This window comes from Carassius auratus, chromosome 36 (genome assembly GCF_003368295.1).
Source record: "Carassius auratus strain Wakin chromosome 36, ASM336829v1, whole genome shotgun sequence".
Taxonomy (NCBI): domain Eukaryota; kingdom Metazoa; phylum Chordata; class Actinopteri; order Cypriniformes; family Cyprinidae; genus Carassius; species Carassius auratus.
The window spans coordinates 9,821,569-9,843,144 of NC_039278.1; the positions used below are offsets into that span (position 1 = coordinate 9,821,569).

Consider the following 21,576-nt stretch of genomic DNA (forward strand, 5'->3'; position numbering starts at 1 on the left):
AACTATCTGATCAAGACCTCAGGCATTTTTCTCTGACTGCAGACTTTGGCTATATGCTGCAGTTTCAAGCATCTAAATTTATCCTTGAAGAAAAATGAACAGTTGAGCTTAAAAGTAGGGGAGGTACTATCCATTGCCTCCAGCGATCTGTCATTCACATGAGAACTCAATTCTCAAGCGATTAGCATTCAAAAACGATTGCAATCAATTCCATTGAGAATTCAAAATCAAGTCCTGTTTTGGAGTTTTTCTCGTTCAAGAAGCTGTCAGATATACACATCACAATAAAGGAGAAAGCATTGCAACTTTAGTTTCAATAACTATTTTATAGTGATTTATCTCTAAATTGTTAGTAAGAAGTTGCCTACACTGTCACTGGTCATAGCGTAGAATACATACAATAACACATAAATTTGTCCCCCACCCTTTCCTCGGGCAAGTTACAGATAGGTTAAAGAGTTGGTGTGAATAATTTTATATTTAAATTCAAAGAAACAGGATAGTCATTTGCATGACATGATATTTTATTTGTATCCAGAATGAGGTGATGTGAACTTTAAAAAAAAAAATGTAATACTTCCAACAACAACAACACAAATGTGTATTCAGTAACAGAAAAACAAAATGTTCATATTATACTCTAAACTACATACCACATAATACATTTAAGATATAGAATAAAATACATGTATTGATAAAAGAGAGAAAAAAAAAGGTAATTTACATTACAGAGCGCTGAACATTGTCATGCAGTGTCTGTTTCATTCATACTCGAAGCCAGAGGGCGCTCTCCCTCAGAGAGACCAAGATAGACTCATAGAAGTAATCATTTATCACTTGCCAGGTAATCCAGCATCCAGCTAGATACAAGCTGTTCTTATTCAGATATTCATATCTTCTGGGATTATCCTCACACAAAGCTATTTTGGATTTCAATTTCTCTTTTTTTTTAAGGATGTACTGTTTGACTTCTTTAATATACAAAGAGATAAAATGAATGAATACTTTATTATTAACCTGTTATTACTTCTTGCAAAATTTCATATTCACCGAAGTAAATTCACTTATCAAAATCCTTTATTTATTCATTTTTTTTAAAAGAGGGTCAACAGTATAGTCAGACTATTTCATCTTACAAGAATCGTAAAGCTTATAAAACAGTACATTTGTTTCATCTTTTTAAATTTGTTTTGTTAAAGCTTTGTATTGTATTATTTAATCAATTATTGTGATATGTGTAAATGGTGCTTCCTGTTCTAGTTAACTCCAGGTATGACCGGTGTCTGAAGCATGTGTGAAACAACGGCAATATATTTGTCCACCTGGCCCATTACGTCATAGGCGGGGTACCCAGAAGTATAAAAGGGCACCTGCTGTATACGTCATCCTCTTTTGCTCTTTTGCTTTGTCTTCAGGAGCCGTCTGTTGTTTGCAAAGTTTGTAGTTCCGGGAAGAAGGAGGCGGGAGCCTATCACTGTATAAGCTGAATAAAAAGCAGAAATTTTTTGATTAATGAAACATGAAGACATTAAACATACGACTGTGACAATATAGCTTATGGTTTATGTGTGTTTTTAAGTAATCTCCAGGAAATAAACTATATGAAAAATGCAGTGCTGATTGAAACAACATTTATTACAGTCTAGAAACTCTACAAAAACTGTAAAAATGGGAAAAGTGTTTGTAGTATATAAACAAATCACAAAATTGTCATTAGAAAAATATTATAGAATACTAATTATTGGTTATTGTCCAACCATACAGTTGGCAGCAATCGTAATACAAGTAACGATTGAGTGTTTAAATATTTAAAGAACATTATTTCATTAGAATGCCAAGTTGGAAACGGATCACGATACTGTAGTAAAATAAATTTCAATGACTCATATAATTTATTTGAAATACTTACAATACTTCAAATACTTACACACACACATAAACAGTGCGAGAGAGAGAGAGAGAGAGAGAGAGAGAATTGCATTGTATCCTTTATTTTTATAGCTTAAGGAATTAGTAACACATAAAGGAGAATTCTATGAACTACTAAAGAATTTTATTTTTACTTTGAAGTTGACTTTTATTTGAAGTTGGAGGCAATTGTAACAAGTTAAGAAATAAACATTTTATGCTTAAATTGATTGTAAAATTAAATCAGTTTTTGTTTTATTTGTTTTAGCCATTTGTATGAGTGGAACAAAGGTGAAAGCTATAATTATTTAAATATTTATTGCAATTATAAGTATTATATAAATTATGAGTCCACTCTTATCTGAGGAGTTTTCTTTTTTTTGTGTTACGGTTTCCCACAAAATGACAATTTTATATTCTACAATATGATCAATATTAAGTTTTAAATTTAGAAATATGATTTAATTGTAATTCTTTCTTGTTGTAAATATTTTGATATACTGTTGGCACATGTGTATGTTTCCTACATACCCAGGTTGCCCACTATATCAAAAAATTACAGATAGATTTATTCTAAATGCGTAACTTAAGAAAAAAGGTGAAATAAAACTCCAACTGACCCTAGTCTCCCCTTCTGATATAATGACCTAAATGTATTTATTCCATTTCCAAACTAATTAATCTGCTGAGCTGCTAATCAGCTTAAGAGCCGGTAGAGACAGTTACCAAGAGTCTGAGCAGACACACGTTCAGTTTAAAAAAGCCAGATAATTCCCAATAGACAGAGTATTTGAGGATGATGATAAGTATATAATCAAGACCATCATTAATATGTTTTCATTTATTACTCTGAACAAGGGTGAGATCATACAATCATGTTTTGGCAGAAGGAACAGCCTGTGTATATTTGCATGCACATTTTATCAAAGATGAGGTTATCTGTTTTAAGTTATAGACCATGGTCAGGTGTGGGATAAGGGTTTAGACCAAGCAAACAACCGATTTACCCTCCCCTAAAATGCCTGAAAGACCGAGTTTATAGAAGAATATTTGTTGTCAACTTCAATAGATTAGGAATTGGTCACACCTGATAAGAGCAAGGCTTTAAATGTTGATGGGATCTGATCCAAAACAACCCAGGTATAGATCATCCAGATCTGAAGTTCAGCTTTCCAGCTCAGGGCACCAATCCTGGCAACTCACCAGTCAGGAACGTCATGTCCACCTTAAAAGTCCAGACACCTTCAACATGTTCACATTCCATACTTATGATTCATTGTCTATAACAGGGACAGATAAATCTAAAATGTGATGGATAGCATCATGATTTAGTGTTTTTTTGCTCTTTTATTGCACATCAGAGACAGAATAGGATCTTTTTTTTTTCAGTTGCACTGTGTCAGGAATGGCTATAAAGAACCCAAATACCAAACTTGTGATGGTGAGTATTAGCACAGAACATTGAGGCAGTATTGTCTGTTTTGCAGGCTGTCTAAGTAACTGTGGTTTCTGCACAAGGTGTTTAATGTAGGGGAGACGGGGGGAGAAGGATCTGAAGAGGGTTAATACTCCACATATGGCTGGCTTGGCAAGCAAGGAACAGGTTTGCTTAAGAGATTAAAAGAAATTATTTTATTTTAACTCACTTGGGTCACCTTTGGAATAGAGACCAACCAAGGTATGCCTGTGTGTGATTAATGTTGAGAATTTAAAATATATTTAACAGCTAATTATTATGCATGTAAACAAATCACATAAGCAGTGTATCCTTAATGTAATTTTTAACACTACAAATGGAAAATAAAAAGTTAGCATGCTCAAACATGGGTGGTGATGTTACTTTTAGACCATTCATCTTAAAACAAAAAACAAAAACATTACTAAATTAAATATTAACCAGATTTTTGAAGACTTTCAATTATATATAAGCATATTTGCTGAATGTTGATGGTATATGAGAAAGTAGCAAATGCCTTTCTGTTACTAATAACAGAACCATGAAGACAAAAAAAAAAAAAGTATAAAAAAGGTATTATACTGATTTTTTTTTTTTGTCTTTATGGTTCTATTAGACAGGACTATTAAATAAAGACAGGTAACTAATGAAGATGGAAAACGTCAGATTGTCATGTAAAACGAGTGAGGAGGATGGGTAGGGCAGGTTGGGGAAATGCCTGCATGTCTAAAGCAGGTGAAACACAATGAAGTTGCTGGTTGTAATATATAGGACATGGAGAACACAACATTGTATATGTGTGTGTGTGTGTGTGTGGAATAGCATGTCTGTTGTTTGTTTTTTGTTGCATGACACAAAGCTGTGTGTACTCAAAATATGTCATGTTGGCTTTGAAAGAGGATATACCATGTTCTTACAACGCAATTCAATAAGTTTCAGTAAACCTTGAGGCCAGAAAGGAGACAAAAACTTAGTGCGTCAACGACTGTCACCAGGCCCTTTATGTGTCTCTGCAGCGCACGCAAGGTGAAGCGCTTAGGACGTCAGTCAAGCGTTCAGATAAGATATTTTAAAGAAACTAAATAGTTTTGCGTTATATTATAGGAACAATTACAGATTATACATGAAATATACATGTCAACGATATCAAAATGAGTTCAAGTGAATTGCCTGACGCTTTGTTTTTGGAGGACTGCCAACAGCGCGTCTGAGCCCATGTCTGCTCTCCGGCTGATACTCAGCGGACGGTATGGTCGGACGTCTCATCACTGAGAACAACAAATACATGAACACGCAGAACTTGGAAATTAAGCCACATGGTTAACAGCACATAATGAATCGATACGGATCGCCACCTAAGAGCTGGCTTGGGCTTCGTTTGCGATTAAGTAAGTGGAATTTTGTTTTACGCGTTACCAGCTGCAATTAAATAAAATAAAAAAGTACTACCTTTATATTGTGCTTCCTTTGTGGCAATGATGACAACTAAGGTAAAAGTTGAAGCTATAAGTTTTGGGGACGTCTTAAAGGGATAGTTCATCATGAATTCTGTCTTCATTTTCTCAACCCTGTGTCATCATATTTTGCTGGATGTCCCAGTTTCTCTTTTCCGTTCATTGAATGCTAGAAGATGTCAAACTTTAAAGATGCTGCAAAATCATCATAGAAGTATCATAAAGGGTGTCATGTCTGAGTAATTTCAGTAGGACATCTGACCCTTAAATGACAAGACACTGACTGTTTGAAAACTGAAAATAGCCTAGATTCAGTTTAACTCGTTATTACAGTATGTTTGTCTGCCTGAACAGAATTAATTCTTTTTTGTTTTGGTTTTGGTTATATAAATCCATATTTTCTGCCACTCTTGATCTCAGCTTTTCTCATTCATCACAATTAGATATGAGCTAAATTGTATTTATGTTGTGACATATAGATAGATTACCTCTCTACTGGCTTATCATTAGGAAATATGATTAACTCTTTATCGAGAGTCAGCAGCTCTGCTTATAGAGATTGCATTTAGTTTGGAAAATCGTGCAAAAGTTAGAAAAAATATGTGTGTGTATGTTTAAAAATATGTTGCAATTGCGATGCAATAAGAAATGGAAAGACTTTGATAACATTGCACTTTTGAGGCGTTTAGAGGAGCTTCATGTGCATCAAACCTTTATTTTATGGATTAACAATTTTTTACGGGACCATCCCCAACACGTGATAGTAAATGGTAAAAAGTCAGAGAATGTAGTTTTAAAATCTGGTCTTCCACAGGGATGTGTTCTATCCCCGATACTTTTTTCTATCTATACAAATGAGATTACCTGTAATAATGAGAATTTGATGCTGATAAAATATGCAGATGATATGGCATTGGTGGGATGTATGAGAGATACCCAATCACTGGACATTTATTTTGATTTTGTCAACTCTATCATGGCCTGGACAAAGGAGAGTTTTCTCCATCTTAATATTGGCAAAACCAAAGAAATGTGCTCCGGGGTAATTAATGCACGCACATTTTTTAAACCCTTGATAATTAATGGAGAGGAAGTTGAGCAGGTGGGATCTTTTAAATATCTGGTTACAGAATTTTAATAGAAACTCCCAGTTTAAATTTGACAAGCACTCAGAAAGTGTCTTTAAGAAAGCATATCAACGTCTAGGCTTATTGAGGAAATTGAGGAGCTTTCATGTGGAAAAAGATATTCTGATTGTGGTGTATAAATCCCTTATCGAATCTGTGCTTACTTTCAACATTGTATCCTGGTATAACTCTCTTTCTATTAAATGCAAAAATAGACTTCTAAGGATTATAAACATAGCTGGTAAAATTATTGGTGAGAAACAAGTAACCCTGTCTGATCTTTATATTGTGGCATTAAAAAGGAAAGCATCTGCTATTGTGACAGACTCTGCCCATCCTCTGCACAGCTCATTTGATTTACTTCCGTCTGGTAGACAATTTAAAGTACCTTTGGCGAAAAAGGCCAAATATAAGAAGTCTTTTATCCCGACGTCCGTTGACATTTTAAATAGGAAATAGGGGAGGGGGTTATCTTAAATTGTGTGGTTGTCTGTTGTATTGTATTGTTGTTAGCTGTGTATTGATAGTTGTATATTGTTTGTTGAGCCTCTTGTCTAAAGACAGTTTTCTACCCCTGTGGGGATAGACAATAAAGCTTTTTTGAATTTGAATTTGAATTGAATTAACCCGATATGAGCTATTTATCCAGATAATATTTAGACCAGCTGATTTTATCGAAAATGGGAAGTGATTCCAAATGGTGTCTAATTATACGGTCAGAATTAATATTATTAAATATTAAAAATTTAATTAATTTTTGTCCTGTCTAAAGGTTCCTCTCTATAGATTTCCTTTCAGTGATTGCATGAAATGTTTTATTCCCATTTAAATTTTGTATTTATTTACATGCACTCTCTCACCGTAGAAACTATTTGATATATATTAATAATTAATAATATAATAATTAATAATATTTAATTATATTTATATATTTATATCATTATATAATTATATTAGCAGGATTGGCCACAAGATCGTTATTTTATATTCTTTTTAGCAAATATAAATATTTTGAAATATTTATATATATACTTTAGTTTGACAGTGGAAACATTGTAACTCTTCCAACTGAAGGAAATTATGTTATCTCTGTGAGGTCCTGGGACATAGTTATTAAATTCAAACTTCAAACTTACAAATGGGGCTTTAATGATGTTCACAATTTATTATCATTGAAGCTATTGAGTGGTATTTCTTTAATGTCACATACTGTTTAAGCTTTTTAGTTTTTGTGATGAACAACACCAGTAAAATAGACTTGTTTACCTGATTTTGAATAGGAACTGCTGCATGGAACTTGTCTTGTCTATTTCAGAACTGTCACTTGCCTGATTAATTTGCCATCTACCCTCCAAACCAAGCCCATTACTAGTTTCAGCTCAAATGGCCTCTACACCATGTGCATGACTGTCCTAATGCTAGTGTTTTAAACAAAGATAAACAGTCTCAGGAGAATCACAGATCAGAGGATTACCCTAGTTATTATAATTGACTGTTGTAGCTGTCACACCATGCAGTGCTCTTTCATGTGTGGCCAACATGCTGGTGGTAACATATGCTTTTCATGCTGAGTATCATGAGCTGAAGATAGCATTATTATTAACAGCCAAATGCAATGCTGCAAACAAAAGTTGGGTGTGGTCAGGGCTCGAATTGAGGGGAGATGGCACCCCCCTGGTTGAAAAGAATTATAAAAAAGCATCTGCACCTGGGTTAGTAACGTGTTTTATGTAAAACTTACCATGCAAATGAAATGTTAAAATGATTTACTTAAGATATTTCACGAATAACGGCGATTGGCCAATCAGAACTCGGTTCTGTAACAAGCTGCATACAAGTGGAAGCAAGTTTTCGTCATTTTTCACGCAAATTGGTTAAAGCGCAACTTTTGAATTTCCTTAAAAAGAAGACAACAGAAAAGGTATGATTTTTCCTTCATTAAAATTAAAAAACATTCCCCTTACATAAAATTATTGTGCTGTACAGTATTGTGTAACTGTGAGGGATTGAGTGATGATAAGAGAGCTGACATCAAAGTCCAAAAGCATTCATTGCATGATGAAGCCTATTAGAATACAGGTAAAAATAACCTCATAATTCAATTAAAGAAAAAATACCCATGTATGAGTTTTTATGTTTTTATATTTATTGCACAAGCAATGTATACCTTTCTAGGCCTACGTGCGCATGCACAAATGTGTTATTAATTTTATACAACAGTGCATAGTAACACGGTGTATCGTTCCTTGACAATAATGAATCAAGTAAGCCAGTGATTTAACTATCCGTCCATTCAGATGGAAACCTTCCCTGCATCCCAATGTGCATACTATCCAGACTATCTGCCCTAAATAGTATTGAAAATGACAATTCAATTCAATAAATCATTACTCAAAACAGGGGCTTGTTGCCACCTACTGGTGGTTTTAATATCATCATTATTTATCTATGACAGGCCTAAAAAGTTTTTAAAAGATCAAATTTATCGCAGAACAACCTTAAAATCTCCCACTCATGGTATTAATGCAGATGGACAGTGCATTCATGAATTAATGGAAAGTATATGTATTTAGACCAAAAGTTTTTTTTAATTCTGGTAAACACACACACACACACACACACACATATATTTTTTCTATCAGATTATATATATGATTCATTTGATTAATTAATTCAAATTGTTTAAATTTAATGACAGTCTTATTCTTCATTTAAACTCTTTTGCATTCTAAGAATCAAGAGTGACCAACAATACACCAGACAAACGATTTAAATAGTCAAACAATAGCTACAGAGAAACACACTGTACAGCAGAAACAAAACCGCGCTAGTTTGCAGCTATTAAGTTCAACTGTAATTATTTAATGTAATAGCCAGATAAAATAAGCCATAAATATAAAAGTCGAACACCAGCTCGCAGAGAGAAATGTCTAGATGAAGATCAAAAGAGCTTTGTTGTTTGTACATGTCTCAGAGAATGATTAACCTGACAGAGTTTGAGACTGCGGTGTATTGGCTTGACTGCCACTGGAAGCCTGTTCATTAAAACTAACCCCTGCACGTCACACTGCTCCAAATCACTACCATATGGCTGGAAATGTTGGATCCCGACTGCTAAGACTCTCGCATGCTACTCTCTAATTTGTAAGAGCAAAATTCGAAATTGTGGGGGTTCTGGAGGGCATTCACAAACTCTTGCAGCTCTTAATCTTTATCTTAACCCTTTCTCACTTTCAACTCTATAAACCTTTATAAAGTATTTTGTCCTGCAATACTCTTTCTATATTCCTTACTGTGTCTTGAGTGTCTGTAAACCGTATGATTTCTGCATCATTGCTCTATGATGATACTGTAACTTTGAGATGCATGGCGGTTGTGGGCAACAAGTAGGTGGTAATCTCAAAAGGCAGCTTTGTATCTCTTGCCATTCTGAAAAGTCGCAGGTCCAAGTCTCCCTCACATCCCAGCATGCACTTCACATGTGGATGAATGCATTGCTTGTCTGGCGTGCTGTGTGGGTCAAGCCCCCCCTCTTTTCCCCCCTTCGCATACTGGCTCACAAAGTCCAAAGCACCCTGCCTGGAAACTTTAGAGAAATCCAGTATTCTGAGAACTTCTCTCCATAAGACAACTCACGCAAGTTTTTGTAAATTCTGTAATATGGGTAAACTTGAATAGCATTAATATTTAAAACATTGATGTTTGGTTCAAGGTGTGAAGGACATAAATTTGATCTTCACAAGTGAGATGCGGTGTTAGATTTATCGGTTGCGCTTGGATTGTAAAGCACAATGTTCTATTGGCGGCGACATGGGTCTTATGAGCTGGAAACTCTGCCATGTACACAGAATGAGCTGGGGGTGGAGAGGTACACCTGGACCTCCCTCATGGACATTACCCAGAAGTCTTGTGGTAAGAGATCTTTATTGAATGGCGAATAATGTGAGACAGTTAGGTTGTATCATTAGTTTTTACCTTAAAAAGATAAACTGACAAATTGTTTTAAATGTATTTTGTTTGTATTTTTTGAAGATATTACATAAAGTTTAAGATCTTCTGAAGTTATGTGAAACTTTTGTGTGCGGAATTGGCTAAAACTTTAATAACTTGCAGAAAATCTTTCCTAGAAGATCAGTAGTCACTATATACTTTCGTTGTGTGGGAAAGTAGCGACAACAAATGACATTCTGTAATAAATAACTCCTTTTGTGTTCCATGGGAAAGAAAGTAAGCCATACATGTTTTGCAAGACATAAGGGTGAATAAATAATGATAGAATTTTATTATTTGGGAGAAATTGAACTTTTATACTCAAATCTAGTTTAAGAAAGTGTCTCTTTTTCTTTATTTTTTATTTTTTGCCTTTGTGTGGAAAACCACATGTTTGTTCTCCACTAAGAAGTCAGACGGTTTTAGAGACCACTGTGACACCTAAGTGTAGACAGAGAGAATGAGTTTAAGCTTTTCCATTCTACCCTTACTGTTTGATTTATGTGCTAATGCCCTAATTAGGACCCACTAAGAATGACCTTTGCCTCTGGAAGAATTTTGTCTGTCTAATCACTAACTCTGTTCCTCTTCCAGTCTTTGCAGTCAAACAAATTGTCTTTTCTTATTGCCTAAATCTTTAGATTTCTTTTAAATCTTAAAAAAAAACACACATAGCAGTTGTGTAATGAACTGAAGTGTGTCATTTATTGTTAAAATGACTGTTTTCAAAATAGGTTTCAGAAACTCAGTGGCCATTACATAAGCAGATTGGGCCTCCCCAAACACACAGCATCGGTTGAGCCAATGTTGCTATGTCACGCTCTATCACCTAATCTCATTTACTGTAAGCCCAAAACACAAGAGGATTAGTTATCCAGGAATAAAGAATCAGTGACAGCTCCTCTCCTGGTCATGTTTTGACATCCTCAGACCATCCAAATCATTTACTGGCATCCATGGCATCAGCTTGCTGTTCCTCCAGTGGAGGCAAAGGAAACGAGTATTAAATAAAATATATCCGTTCTTGCACTTGAGACAGTAGGTCTGCTTAACACTCCTCAGGAACTTCGGCAAACGACTGGGTAAACAGAGGGCCATGAAAAACAGATCCTGGCATTCTGCACATTCCTTACATAGAGGATTTCTTAGTAGGTGCCCTTTGCCTCTCTGACTAAAGAAGGAGAAATGGAATATTCTTCATGGAGAGATGGAGGCGAGTATGGAGATGGAATGTGAGCAGTGTTGAGGATAATATCTAGAGTCTGGCTTGGGCTATGTGGTGATGTTCTGCTTTCAGGATGTTAGAAAACTTGCAGTGCCTTGATGAGGTAGGCACTGTGTACCTTGTAAATATCATGATGTATGAACACAGAAAACATTCACACAACCACTGTATATGGGTGCTTCACTAACCTCTGACACTTTTATGTCCTAGGGGGACAGATTTTCTTTCTTTCTTTCCAAGCCTTCGTCAGTTTATTTTCGCTTTAATGCCTTTAATGCATTGTTGATATTGCTTTTCACTTATCCTAGACCCAAACGTATAATTTGTTACACATCATCACTGTGGCAACATTTCCACCACAACCCAAATTTCCCCATGATAAAACTTTTCCAAATGAAACAAAATGTTTAAAAAACCTTTTCATCACTTAAATGATGACTTAATATATGGTGCAAATGACATTTGTTCATGATGGTTCAGAGGGAATAAAGGAATGGAACCTTGAATCAGTGTTCCATGGTACCATCACTGTAGCATAGAATTTTTTAATAAATCAGCCTGTATAGCAATGTTTCTCAGTAATTCCTAATGTCTGCTCTATATAATATATTCAAAGATTTGATTTGGTCTCTCTTTCCAATGTGGTTTTCTGTACTCCGTAAACATCAATGGCTTCTGTTGACTTCGGTACTGAAGTGGCAGCATTGTTAGAAAGGAGAAGGAGGGGTGAAATCGATGAAAAAATCATGCACTTTTTTCACATTAAAACTTGTGGGTTTCTAGGTAAGTGGAATATCACTGCCATCACTGAAAGGAAAATCAGCCAGTCTGCCAGAAATCTTGTAATGTCTGGAAATCTCAGATTTCTGCCAACTTTTTTCATTCTGTCTGTTTTCCTCTCCTTTTCCTCTTTCCCTTTTTGTGTTACTATCAATTCTTCAGTTTTTAGTCAATCCCTCTCTAAAACTTTAATATTTATTGTAATTTTTAATCATCGATCCCTGGTACCCTGATACTTAGTTAATTGTCTTTATGGACTTAGCATGGCTGAATGACGGGATGTCATGTTTGAGTTGCTTACCATATCATTATCCTACTTATCACTAGCTCTTGTTTGTGGCTCTTGGTTTTTGTTTGAGTCATTTCTTTTTCAATCAATCTCTCCGGCACATATCCTCACATATCCTCCAGCTGCCTCATATTTTGAGTCCCATATTGCTGTTATGTCTTTTGGCTCATGCCGAAGGACATATCCCCACAGGCTTGCCATTTTCACAACGTCTCTCCATGGTTCCCTTTTATGAAATGTCTTAATCATATTTATCTGCTTTATATTACTCCTGGATACTTCCATATAGAGCTGTTCAGTTGGTGGCCCTGAAGCTAGGAAGAGCATTAGCATTTTAAAGTTTTCTCTGTAACACTTTAGAATAGGAAACAGATATTTACTATTAACTATGACTTTTCCCTCAATAAATTCCTAATTTATAGCAGTTTGCTCAAATTCATGTTTGAGGATTGTGTGTAATTAATGTTTTAAGCAAAATGTAAGTGTCTCCAAGTAATGTTGCGGTAGACCTTATTTCAGTCCTAAATCACCATTTAAAAAAGCCATAGGAAATTCCAAAGGGAACCCATAGCAATCACATTTACCATTGTTCAGCAACCCTATGCAGATTCTTGGTGTTGTTGACCAAAAGAAAGCGGCTTGGTTTGAAAATAAATTACTTACTGTTTGTCTGTGCCTCATACATCGCTATAACATTGACAGCATACAGTTGACCTTTTATATCCATGAAATTTCACTAATCTGATTTAACCAGTCTGGACTACAACTTGATCTCACGGATAATTCCCTCCCACACAGGGTTGATCTTTAACCTCTGTTTGTGTTTTGTTTCAGGTGAGAAGCCTACACAGGAGGAGAAAACCGGCATCTTTTGTCAGCATCCCAGCTGTCCCGAACGACGGCTTGCTTCCAAGGTGAGCCGTCAGGATTTGTCACACAGCACAGTGAAGCCCTGTAGGGCAGGTGACACAAGCCGATAAATGTTCACCTCTTAGTGTTGTCAACTTGTTGTGGACTTTTATGGACAAAAATCCCAAGTATGCCAATTGCTTTTATCACATGGAATATTCCAGCATAATAATAATTTGTCAGCATTTTCACTAAGGGAACTGACAGGAAAAACAATAGTTTTGTTTGTCTTTGTGCTGTTGAAAGTTCAGTGGTGAGAGGACGGATATGATGTTATAGGTGGTATTTCACTATCTCCTGGGAGTCTGGGGATGCAGGCATGGAAATATGAGATTACTGCTCGCGTATATATGAGGCTGTTCACATATAAACACACCTACACAAAACACAATATGTCTCTCCCTTCCTGTCTTTCTCTGTCTCTCTCTCTCCCTTTATACACACTATCTCTTCCTGTGCCTCTCTGTTTGTCTGTTTTTGATTGCGCTTTATTGTCTTGGGACCAATGCCAAACTGGTTTGACTAAAAAAGCCAGTGTATTACTGCCTGTCTCCACTTTCTTTTAAATCAGTCACTCCTATTTTTTCTTATTGGCAAAAAACTAAATTATGTATGAATATTTGAATTTATTGACTCGGTTGATTAAGCTTTTATTTATTTATTAATTATTTATTTACTGTTATTACATATATAAGCAATTATCACTTAGAAACTATTTTTTAATAAAAAAAATCTATTTCTTAAAATATATTACAAAATACATCTTTTTAAAAAAGTAAACTATTTTTAACGACTCTGAATGCATTTGGTTTACAAACCATTCCTAAACTTCACATTAGAACAACTGAAGTGCATAATATAAATATAGTTAAAGCTCATATCTGAATGGATGATTATTGGTCAAAATAATGTGTATTATCAAACCTGGTTTTCGAGACTAACAATCTTTTGTCTAGTTAGACCAACAAGGCAGACTATCTTGTAAAACAGGTATCGATAAGAGTACTGACAACTTTGTACACAAAAATAATTGCAGGTACCAGCCCTCTTCAAACTTTGGATACAGATAAACCTTGTATAAAGGAAACCGATAAAGTTTGTTTACATGGAGCATGTCTGATTCATTATAGGACATCACAGTGATGATTGATTTTTTTTGGTGTCCTACATTTCCTGTGAGCTCAACTCTGCCAGTGTCCTCTGAACTTTAGCAAGCTTTTGAAAAGAGTCTCTGGGTAAACACTTCTCTTTCTAGTCCTCTCTGATCGAAGCCAGACTTAACTTAATGTACCCAGTGTTTTTATCTGAACCAAGAACACACTTATGTCATTACCCTCAAAATATGGAAAGATGAGAAGGACTCTTGTTTATTTGGAAAGGTTTCTGCTGAAAAAGAGCGAAGGAGAGTTTAAGTGTGTGTATGCGCTTGTTTATGTTTTGAGGTCTTTGCGGTTGTCTCTAGTGCACTACAAGTTTCATGTAGGTTTGTTCTTCCTGTCTCCTGCAAGGGGTCAAGAGGTGAAAATACACAAAGATGATGACTATAGTTTGCTGTTGACATAACTGCTCACCGTGCTAGCTGACATTTAAAGGTGCAGTGTGTATTTTTCAATGTTAAAAAAACTCTTGTGTGAAACCGACTTTCATATTTAGCAAACACTTTCATACTAAGCGACTTATTAATTATATACAATGCCAGGTTTATTGAGTAAGTCCTTCATAGATTAATTTCCCCAAAAGGTGTTGACACTTTTAAAATAGCATCCTGTACAGTGACTACACCAGTGGCAAGAGTTTGGGACATGGCTGGCTATCACATTTGTCTGACCAATTGTAGCTAGAAGCAAGTTCACACTTCAACTTTAAGTTTGACTGATTTCTTGTGTGTAAATGAATTGGTATATGTCTTTATTTTAAAATGTGGGGAAAATGGATCCATTACACATTAATTCCACACAGAACCAACACAGAACAAGATCTGTAATATTTAAGCACAGTGTAAGAGCTTGTGAGTGTATCCATATCTGTATATGCATCGATAATTTATGTGTGTGTGCATTTGCATGCTTGTGTGCACATGTAAATGTGTGTGTGAAAAAGTTGCGAAATAAGCCGACTGTTCTCATCCCTTACACAAATACAGACTAAACAGTGACTGCACTATAATAAACAGACATTAGCAGCTGACTGTAATTTGTGTTGTAAAAGATGAATGTGCTGCTTACAAAGACACTAAGCTGGAGCAGGACAAGAGTATTATGGGTTAGCGGAAGGGATAATGGTGTCTTTCAGACAGTTTCTTTATAAAAACACCAGAATGTCGCCTTGTCCAATGTCTTGGCTTCAGAGACTTGATTTCAGATAGAAAAGTAGGTTAATTGTTTTTCAGTGTTCAATATATTTAATCTGTTGGCTTGAGGTTAACCTGGCATCCTGTCGCAATGGATTTTCCTCACAAAGTAATTTTAAAGACATCAGGAAGCTCACAACCAAATTGATCGGTCACCCAAAAATGAAATTTGTCATAATTTTTTCACGTTGTTCTAAACCTCTGACTTTCTTCTGAGCAATATGTAATAAAAAAAAAAAAGTCAGTTGTTTCTGTCTATACAAAGAAAGTCAACGGTGTCCAAACAGCATCGAACATTGTTCAAAATATCTTCTTTGGCATTAATTTCCCATAGCAGGTTATCAAACTCGTTTACAGTCGTTAATATGATTGAAAGGATTATATCAACTTCTGTAGTAGGTCTGTGCTTTGTCTCCTCTGACCTTGATTTAAGTTTCTCTCTGTTGTGTGTGAGAAGAGGCTGAACTCACGTCTAAAGCACAACATTCTCACGAGACGCACGCTTTGAAATCTTTATGTGCTGCCTGATATATTTCAAGGACAAAAGAATGAGAGTAAATCTGTGTTCATGGAATGCTTTGGCTAGTGGAGCCTCACTACCGCTTTCTACCACAAGATGTAGCAATAATTCTCAGCTACTAGGAACATTTCTAGTGTGTGTTTGTGCCATATTTCCAGGAAGAAATTTCCCAGAAGGAAGCTAAACCTGACAAAACCCCCCGAAATGAAGATTTTACTGTAAAAAAAAAAAAGTAAATAAAATCTGTAAAGATTTGGGTGTTGGTAATGGTTAGGTTATAGCGTATATACTAGCTGTATATAAAAACTATGAGTCAATATAATTCCCCATTCAGATAAGTAAATCTATGTGTGTGTGCTTGGCCACATGGACAAAATAATGAAATAAAATACAGATTTATTATGTTTAATTTAATTAGATTTAATTAATATACATAGATTTCATTCAAGTTGAATTTATTTAAAAATTTCATTTTCATTTTTCTGTTTCCCTGACCAACCTTTGGAGTGTTTTGGGAAACTTTTTGGAAACAGTCATTGTTTACAATACTATTTTCCGACACTAATAGAGGTAGAAATACACAAGATAGACTGACATGATTCAACTTAAAATATTGTAACTTCTCCCTATTTGTACTTCTACTCCTGTTGGTTCTGATTTGGGACCAAGTATGAAAACAACCTATATTTACTCTCATGTTCCATGCTGTCAGCTGTCAGCTTGAAGATCATAATTCTCTCCTTATTGTTTGTGTTTTTTTTTTTTTTTGCCAAATACAGCTCTCCACTCTCCACTCCACTCATTCACTCCTTTAAAGGAGAGCTCTGATGTCACCAAGTGAGATTTAAGACTCTGGATGAACAAAGAGGTCACAATGCATGACCCCTGAGGACTAAAATTACAGTCATTTTCAGCTCTCCATAAGGCATCGGTAACTTCCTTGCCTCGGGTGTATTCATGTGTAATGACAACATGCTTTGAAATAAAGCCAAATGTCAGTTGTTTTGATGAGTGCATAGGATCAACATGCTATTTTTTTTTTTTTTACAAAATCTGAATGTAATATACTTCTTTAAATCTAAAGAATAGAGCAAAAAATACATATATTTAAAATAATGATATAACATTGACATCTTATATTAAACAATATGTTGCTAGATGCTATATATCTTGTATAAACTATAGTTTACTAATGTTTACTCAAAAGGTAAACACGTGATACCCTGATAGGACATTTTTCAAATGCTTGAGTATTTCCCATCATTCACAAGGGACAAGCAGTGAGATCACACTAGTCTTCCACATCCCAGTCCTCATAAGGGAAGGCCAAGAGACGCAGCCACAGGAAGTTGTTATGGATTCAGAGTTGAGTAAAAACAGGAAATGGATGCAAGGGTGACGTTTGACTGTTGGAAACGTCCTTAATGATGACACTTCTGTCTCCTCATGTTTCTCAGAGATTGCTGTCTCTGAGGCATTTTTTACATGACCTTTCACATCCTCTGCTGTTTTGTTTATTTATTTATTTATTTTTTTAGACTTTTTTTTTTTCTGGGGCCAGTAATGGCGTGTTATGAAAGACATTCGAGTTTTGCACATAGTCATTTAATGAATCTGAGGTTCTTATGACTTTAATTAGGCACAGTATTTTATGAACTAGAACATTATTAGGCCTTACATCCGTCTGTTATATAAAGCACAGTCAAAGTAAGAGAGGAAGGATGGAGAGAGTAGAAGAAAGGGGTTTTTGATACTGTAATACTCTGGATTTGGTAAAAGTAAGCTCAGCCGCAGGCTTCAAAGTCTCTGTTTTTATGTAGGATATGTTGACACCACTACAGGGGTGTACTCTGGGAAAAATCTGAAGTAGATGATGGCAGGAGAGAGTTGGTGTACATATAAGAGATAAATTACTAAGACTAAGGAAAAGTGTCAGACACACAGGTTTTTCGTACATTGCTCATCATTTGTATTTACATGTATTTACTCAACATTTTAAAAATGTATTTCCTATAACCCTTCTCTTACAGTGTCAATAGTGTTACAGTTTATTTTATATTCGCACCATTAGTACAAACTAGACAGATTTTAAGATTACAGTGCAAATAAATGAGGCTATCTTTGCCCGTTTCATCCAGTTGCTATAGATGATAAATGACTAAAATAAAAACTAGAACAGAGAATGAGAATAGACAGTGAAAGATTATAAGTCAGGCAGAGTTTTATGTGTTTGTTTTTTGTATGGGTGGTTGGACAACTGTGTTTGCGAACGGCAAAATCAGTGGGAGCGGGTGTGGCTGGAAAACCGCAACTGCTCTTCCCCCCTCTTTTAGATCTTTTAGTCGGTAGTCGGTACACACAGCTGCTCTATCTGAATCACCTAAATCACAGACAGACTCTGAGCTGTTCAGAAGCAGCCAGTAAGAAAGGAAGGAAGCAGGGGAAGTGGAAAGGGGAGAGAGGGAGAGCAAGAGAGGGGGGTGTTGGGCACTCAAAGCATCGAGTTGTCCTGAAACTACGTCGTTCTCTTCTGTTTTTACAGACCGTCGAGAAGCCGTCACTTCAGGGGGGAGAGAGACAGGCAGACTCGTGCACACACACATGCGTGTGACACCGGCATCAGGTGTGTGTCATGAATGCGTTATTGTATGTTATTTCACGGTGACAGCTGAGGTTTTATGGTTGTTATTAAAAAGTCTCTGAGCTGCGTGAAGTGCTGCGGTTTTTACCACAGATGTGTGAAAGGTCTGAGAAATGAGGCATAGCCAAATTGATGACAGAGTTAGTGCTCTCTCTCGCTCTTACTTTTGGTCAACTAAGGTAACTAAAGTCTGTGTGCATTCCTTCATTGGCTTTTTGTTGAATCACAGTGTTGTGCTTTACTGTTTGGTGGATATTGCACTTTGTGGTCATTTTAATGAATTTTTTTCTTACAGTGACCTTTAAAACAGGTGTAGACTTGTGTGAGATTATAGGAGGTCTGTTCAGGTTGTGATATCTGTGAGTAGAGAACAATAATGGACTTTTTTCCAGTCCTCTCCAGGCCCTTTGTAAATGTCGGCACAAGATAATCACAAGCTGATTTTATTAACATGACTCTCGGGGGTCGTGTGGGGAAAAACTAAAGATGGATTTTGTACTCACAATGCCTTGTGTACCTTACTTTAGATAAAAGCTGTTAATGTAAGATGTGTTTGGTTTTTAATCAGTGTTTTGGAAAATAATATGTATGTTTTATTTACACAAATTAAATTGAGGCGTATATTTATCAGCATTTTGTTGGCCATTTGCCAGCTTTTTCTCTACAATTCTAAAAACAGTGTTCACAGATTAGAATAGTTGACTTTCATGATCTGATCTATGCTCTATATGCTCTATATATATGTATTCTCCTCGAAGTCCCTCCTGCACCTGAACGAACAAATACAAATCGCAGTTTGAACAAACAAAAAGATGTGAAAGAGCCCAATTCAGTACTCGCGGTGTTCTGGTGTTCAGGGCTCACGCAGAGAAAGGCGTCTCAAAACACTTGAACATCGAATTTGTTCATTTTTGCTCTTGTGCCGACAAATACATACAAAATATGTCAAAATATCCACCTTGGAAACTATGTTCGAAAAAATTATGTTCGCCTTATTTAGCTATAGCTGCTGTAATGTTAATCCAAGAAAATTTAAATGAAAATCACTCACTGCTCTTGATTAAATTACTTTGTAGTTTTAACAATCAAACCAAAAATTATTCATAGACCAGATATAATTTTTGATATATATAGCAAAACTGTAATAATGTGAGAAATGTTGAAGGTGTCTGAATAAATGTAGGTTTGATTGTATATTTCATTTTTACATTTAAGACTATACAGTGCTATTTTACATTTAATTATTTGGTTTCTGTCCTTGACACCTACAAACTTGAAAAAAATTAAACATTGTGTAAATAGCACAAATAAATAAAAATAAATGAACATACAAATTAAACAATTTCAAACAGGGCCCACTGATACAACCTTCACCGGGTCCCCGCTGACCCCAGCTACGGCCCTGCTCACGCCTGTTTCACACATACTCTGTCTGCAGTGCATATGCAGTCTGTGAGCATTACGGTGCCCGTTTTTTACGCACCCATGTTAATGGATTTTAGCGTTCACGCAGTTGCGGTCCGTCAGTGCATTCCAGGAGTGGTGCATCTGCAGCAGTGCAGCGATCGTTCACGTACCGAGTAGCGGACTGCAAACACGTCCTGTGTGAAAGCACAATGAGTATGAGCCGTGCTGCTTCTGCTCCACATACGTAATGCACACGGACTGCATACGCACTGCAGGCGGAGTATGTGTGAAACATGCATGTGTCTCGCCGAGGTTTCCATTTGGAAGCTTCTTTAAAACAAATAAAAAATTCCCTGAAGCAAACCCAGTGGCATCTTAGCTGCATCCATGTTAGCACGTCATGTTTGATGTGGTAATTTCACAGTAGGCATACACACAGGTGCGAAGACTCATTCTCGGCGCCTACAGATTCGGCTAGGTATACATCCGCGCTAAAATATCAAGGTGAGAGTCAACATAGGTCGCGTAGTATAGAACCAGCTCTCAACCCAACTTTGATAATAGATTAACGGCGATATTTTTTTATTGCCCGATAAGAGTCTCACGTTAACACAGCACATTAACACCAATAACGGCATTACTGAATAATTTTATATCACACATGAAGATGCAGCAGTGGCCACTGGTTTAATGTTATTCTTCTTGACTTGTTGTTGAAATGTACTAATTTTGAAGTGTTAAAATTTTTTATTAATTTTGAAGTATAAATACAAACTCAAACAAAAGAAATGAAAAGGCATTGTTTCAGCTTTCTGAGCACTTCTCCTGGCGTTCACAAGAATTGTTCCTCCAAAAGCATTTCAAGTAAGAAGACAAAGGGGAAAAAAAGTCCCAGGTTGAATAATGTAACAGTTTGGCTTGGCAGTAGTTCCTCTTAGCCTTATTTAGCCCTAAATGTGTACTTATGAGCAGCAATCTGGCTTTACTTTGTTCCCAGATGGAAACTATATTTATATACAGTATATATTAGATTAGATTAGATGTTGTCAAGCTACATGTCAGTAAAAACAAATTTTCCTGTCCTGTCAGCCCGTTATACTTGGCTCGTAGCACATGCTCTTCAATTGCATGCACAAATGCGTTAGCGTGCACTGTATATCATTTCATATTAAAGTGCAAATGAAACTACAAACATGCAGTGTCATAGTTATGTTGTCAGTTAAGTCATGAAGTTACCAAAAATGTTATCAAATCTGCCTTAAAACTGTGCATGCATGTACAGTTGCATCTGAGTAAATTAGAATGTTGTGGAAAAGTTTTTAAAAATTTATTTCAGTAATTCAGCTCGAACTGTGAAACTCATGTATTAAATAAATTCAATGCACACAGACTGAAGTAGTTTAAGTCTTTGGTTCTTTTAATTGTGATGATTTTGGCTCACATTTAACAAAACCCATCAATTCACTCTCTCAACAAATTAGAATACTTTATAAGATCAATTAAAAAAAACATTTTTAGTG

At 35.8% G+C, this 21,576-nt stretch overlaps 1 protein-coding gene across 6 annotated transcripts in view; it reads left to right on the forward strand.

Moving 5' to 3' along the window:
- The first annotated feature begins 4,585 nt into the window (after positions 1–4,585).
- LOC113055197 (pleckstrin homology domain-containing family G member 5-like) overlaps positions 4,586–21,576 on the forward strand; it is a 45,428-nt gene continuing 28,437 nt past the window's right edge. The window contains exons 1-2 of one of the 6 annotated variants that reach the window (XM_026221242.1): positions 4,586–4,752; positions 13,064–13,143. In XM_026221242.1, coding sequence (XP_026077027.1) covers positions 4,698–4,752; positions 13,064–13,143 — 135 coding nt within the window. In that variant the 5' untranslated portion in view covers positions 4,586–4,697. Of the gene's footprint in view, positions 4,753–9,553; positions 9,858–11,247; positions 11,264–13,063; positions 13,144–18,370; positions 18,632–21,576 lie in introns of those variants that run through there. The other 5 variants (XM_026221241.1, XM_026221240.1, XM_026221245.1 and 2 more) reach the window with 5 other exon arrangements.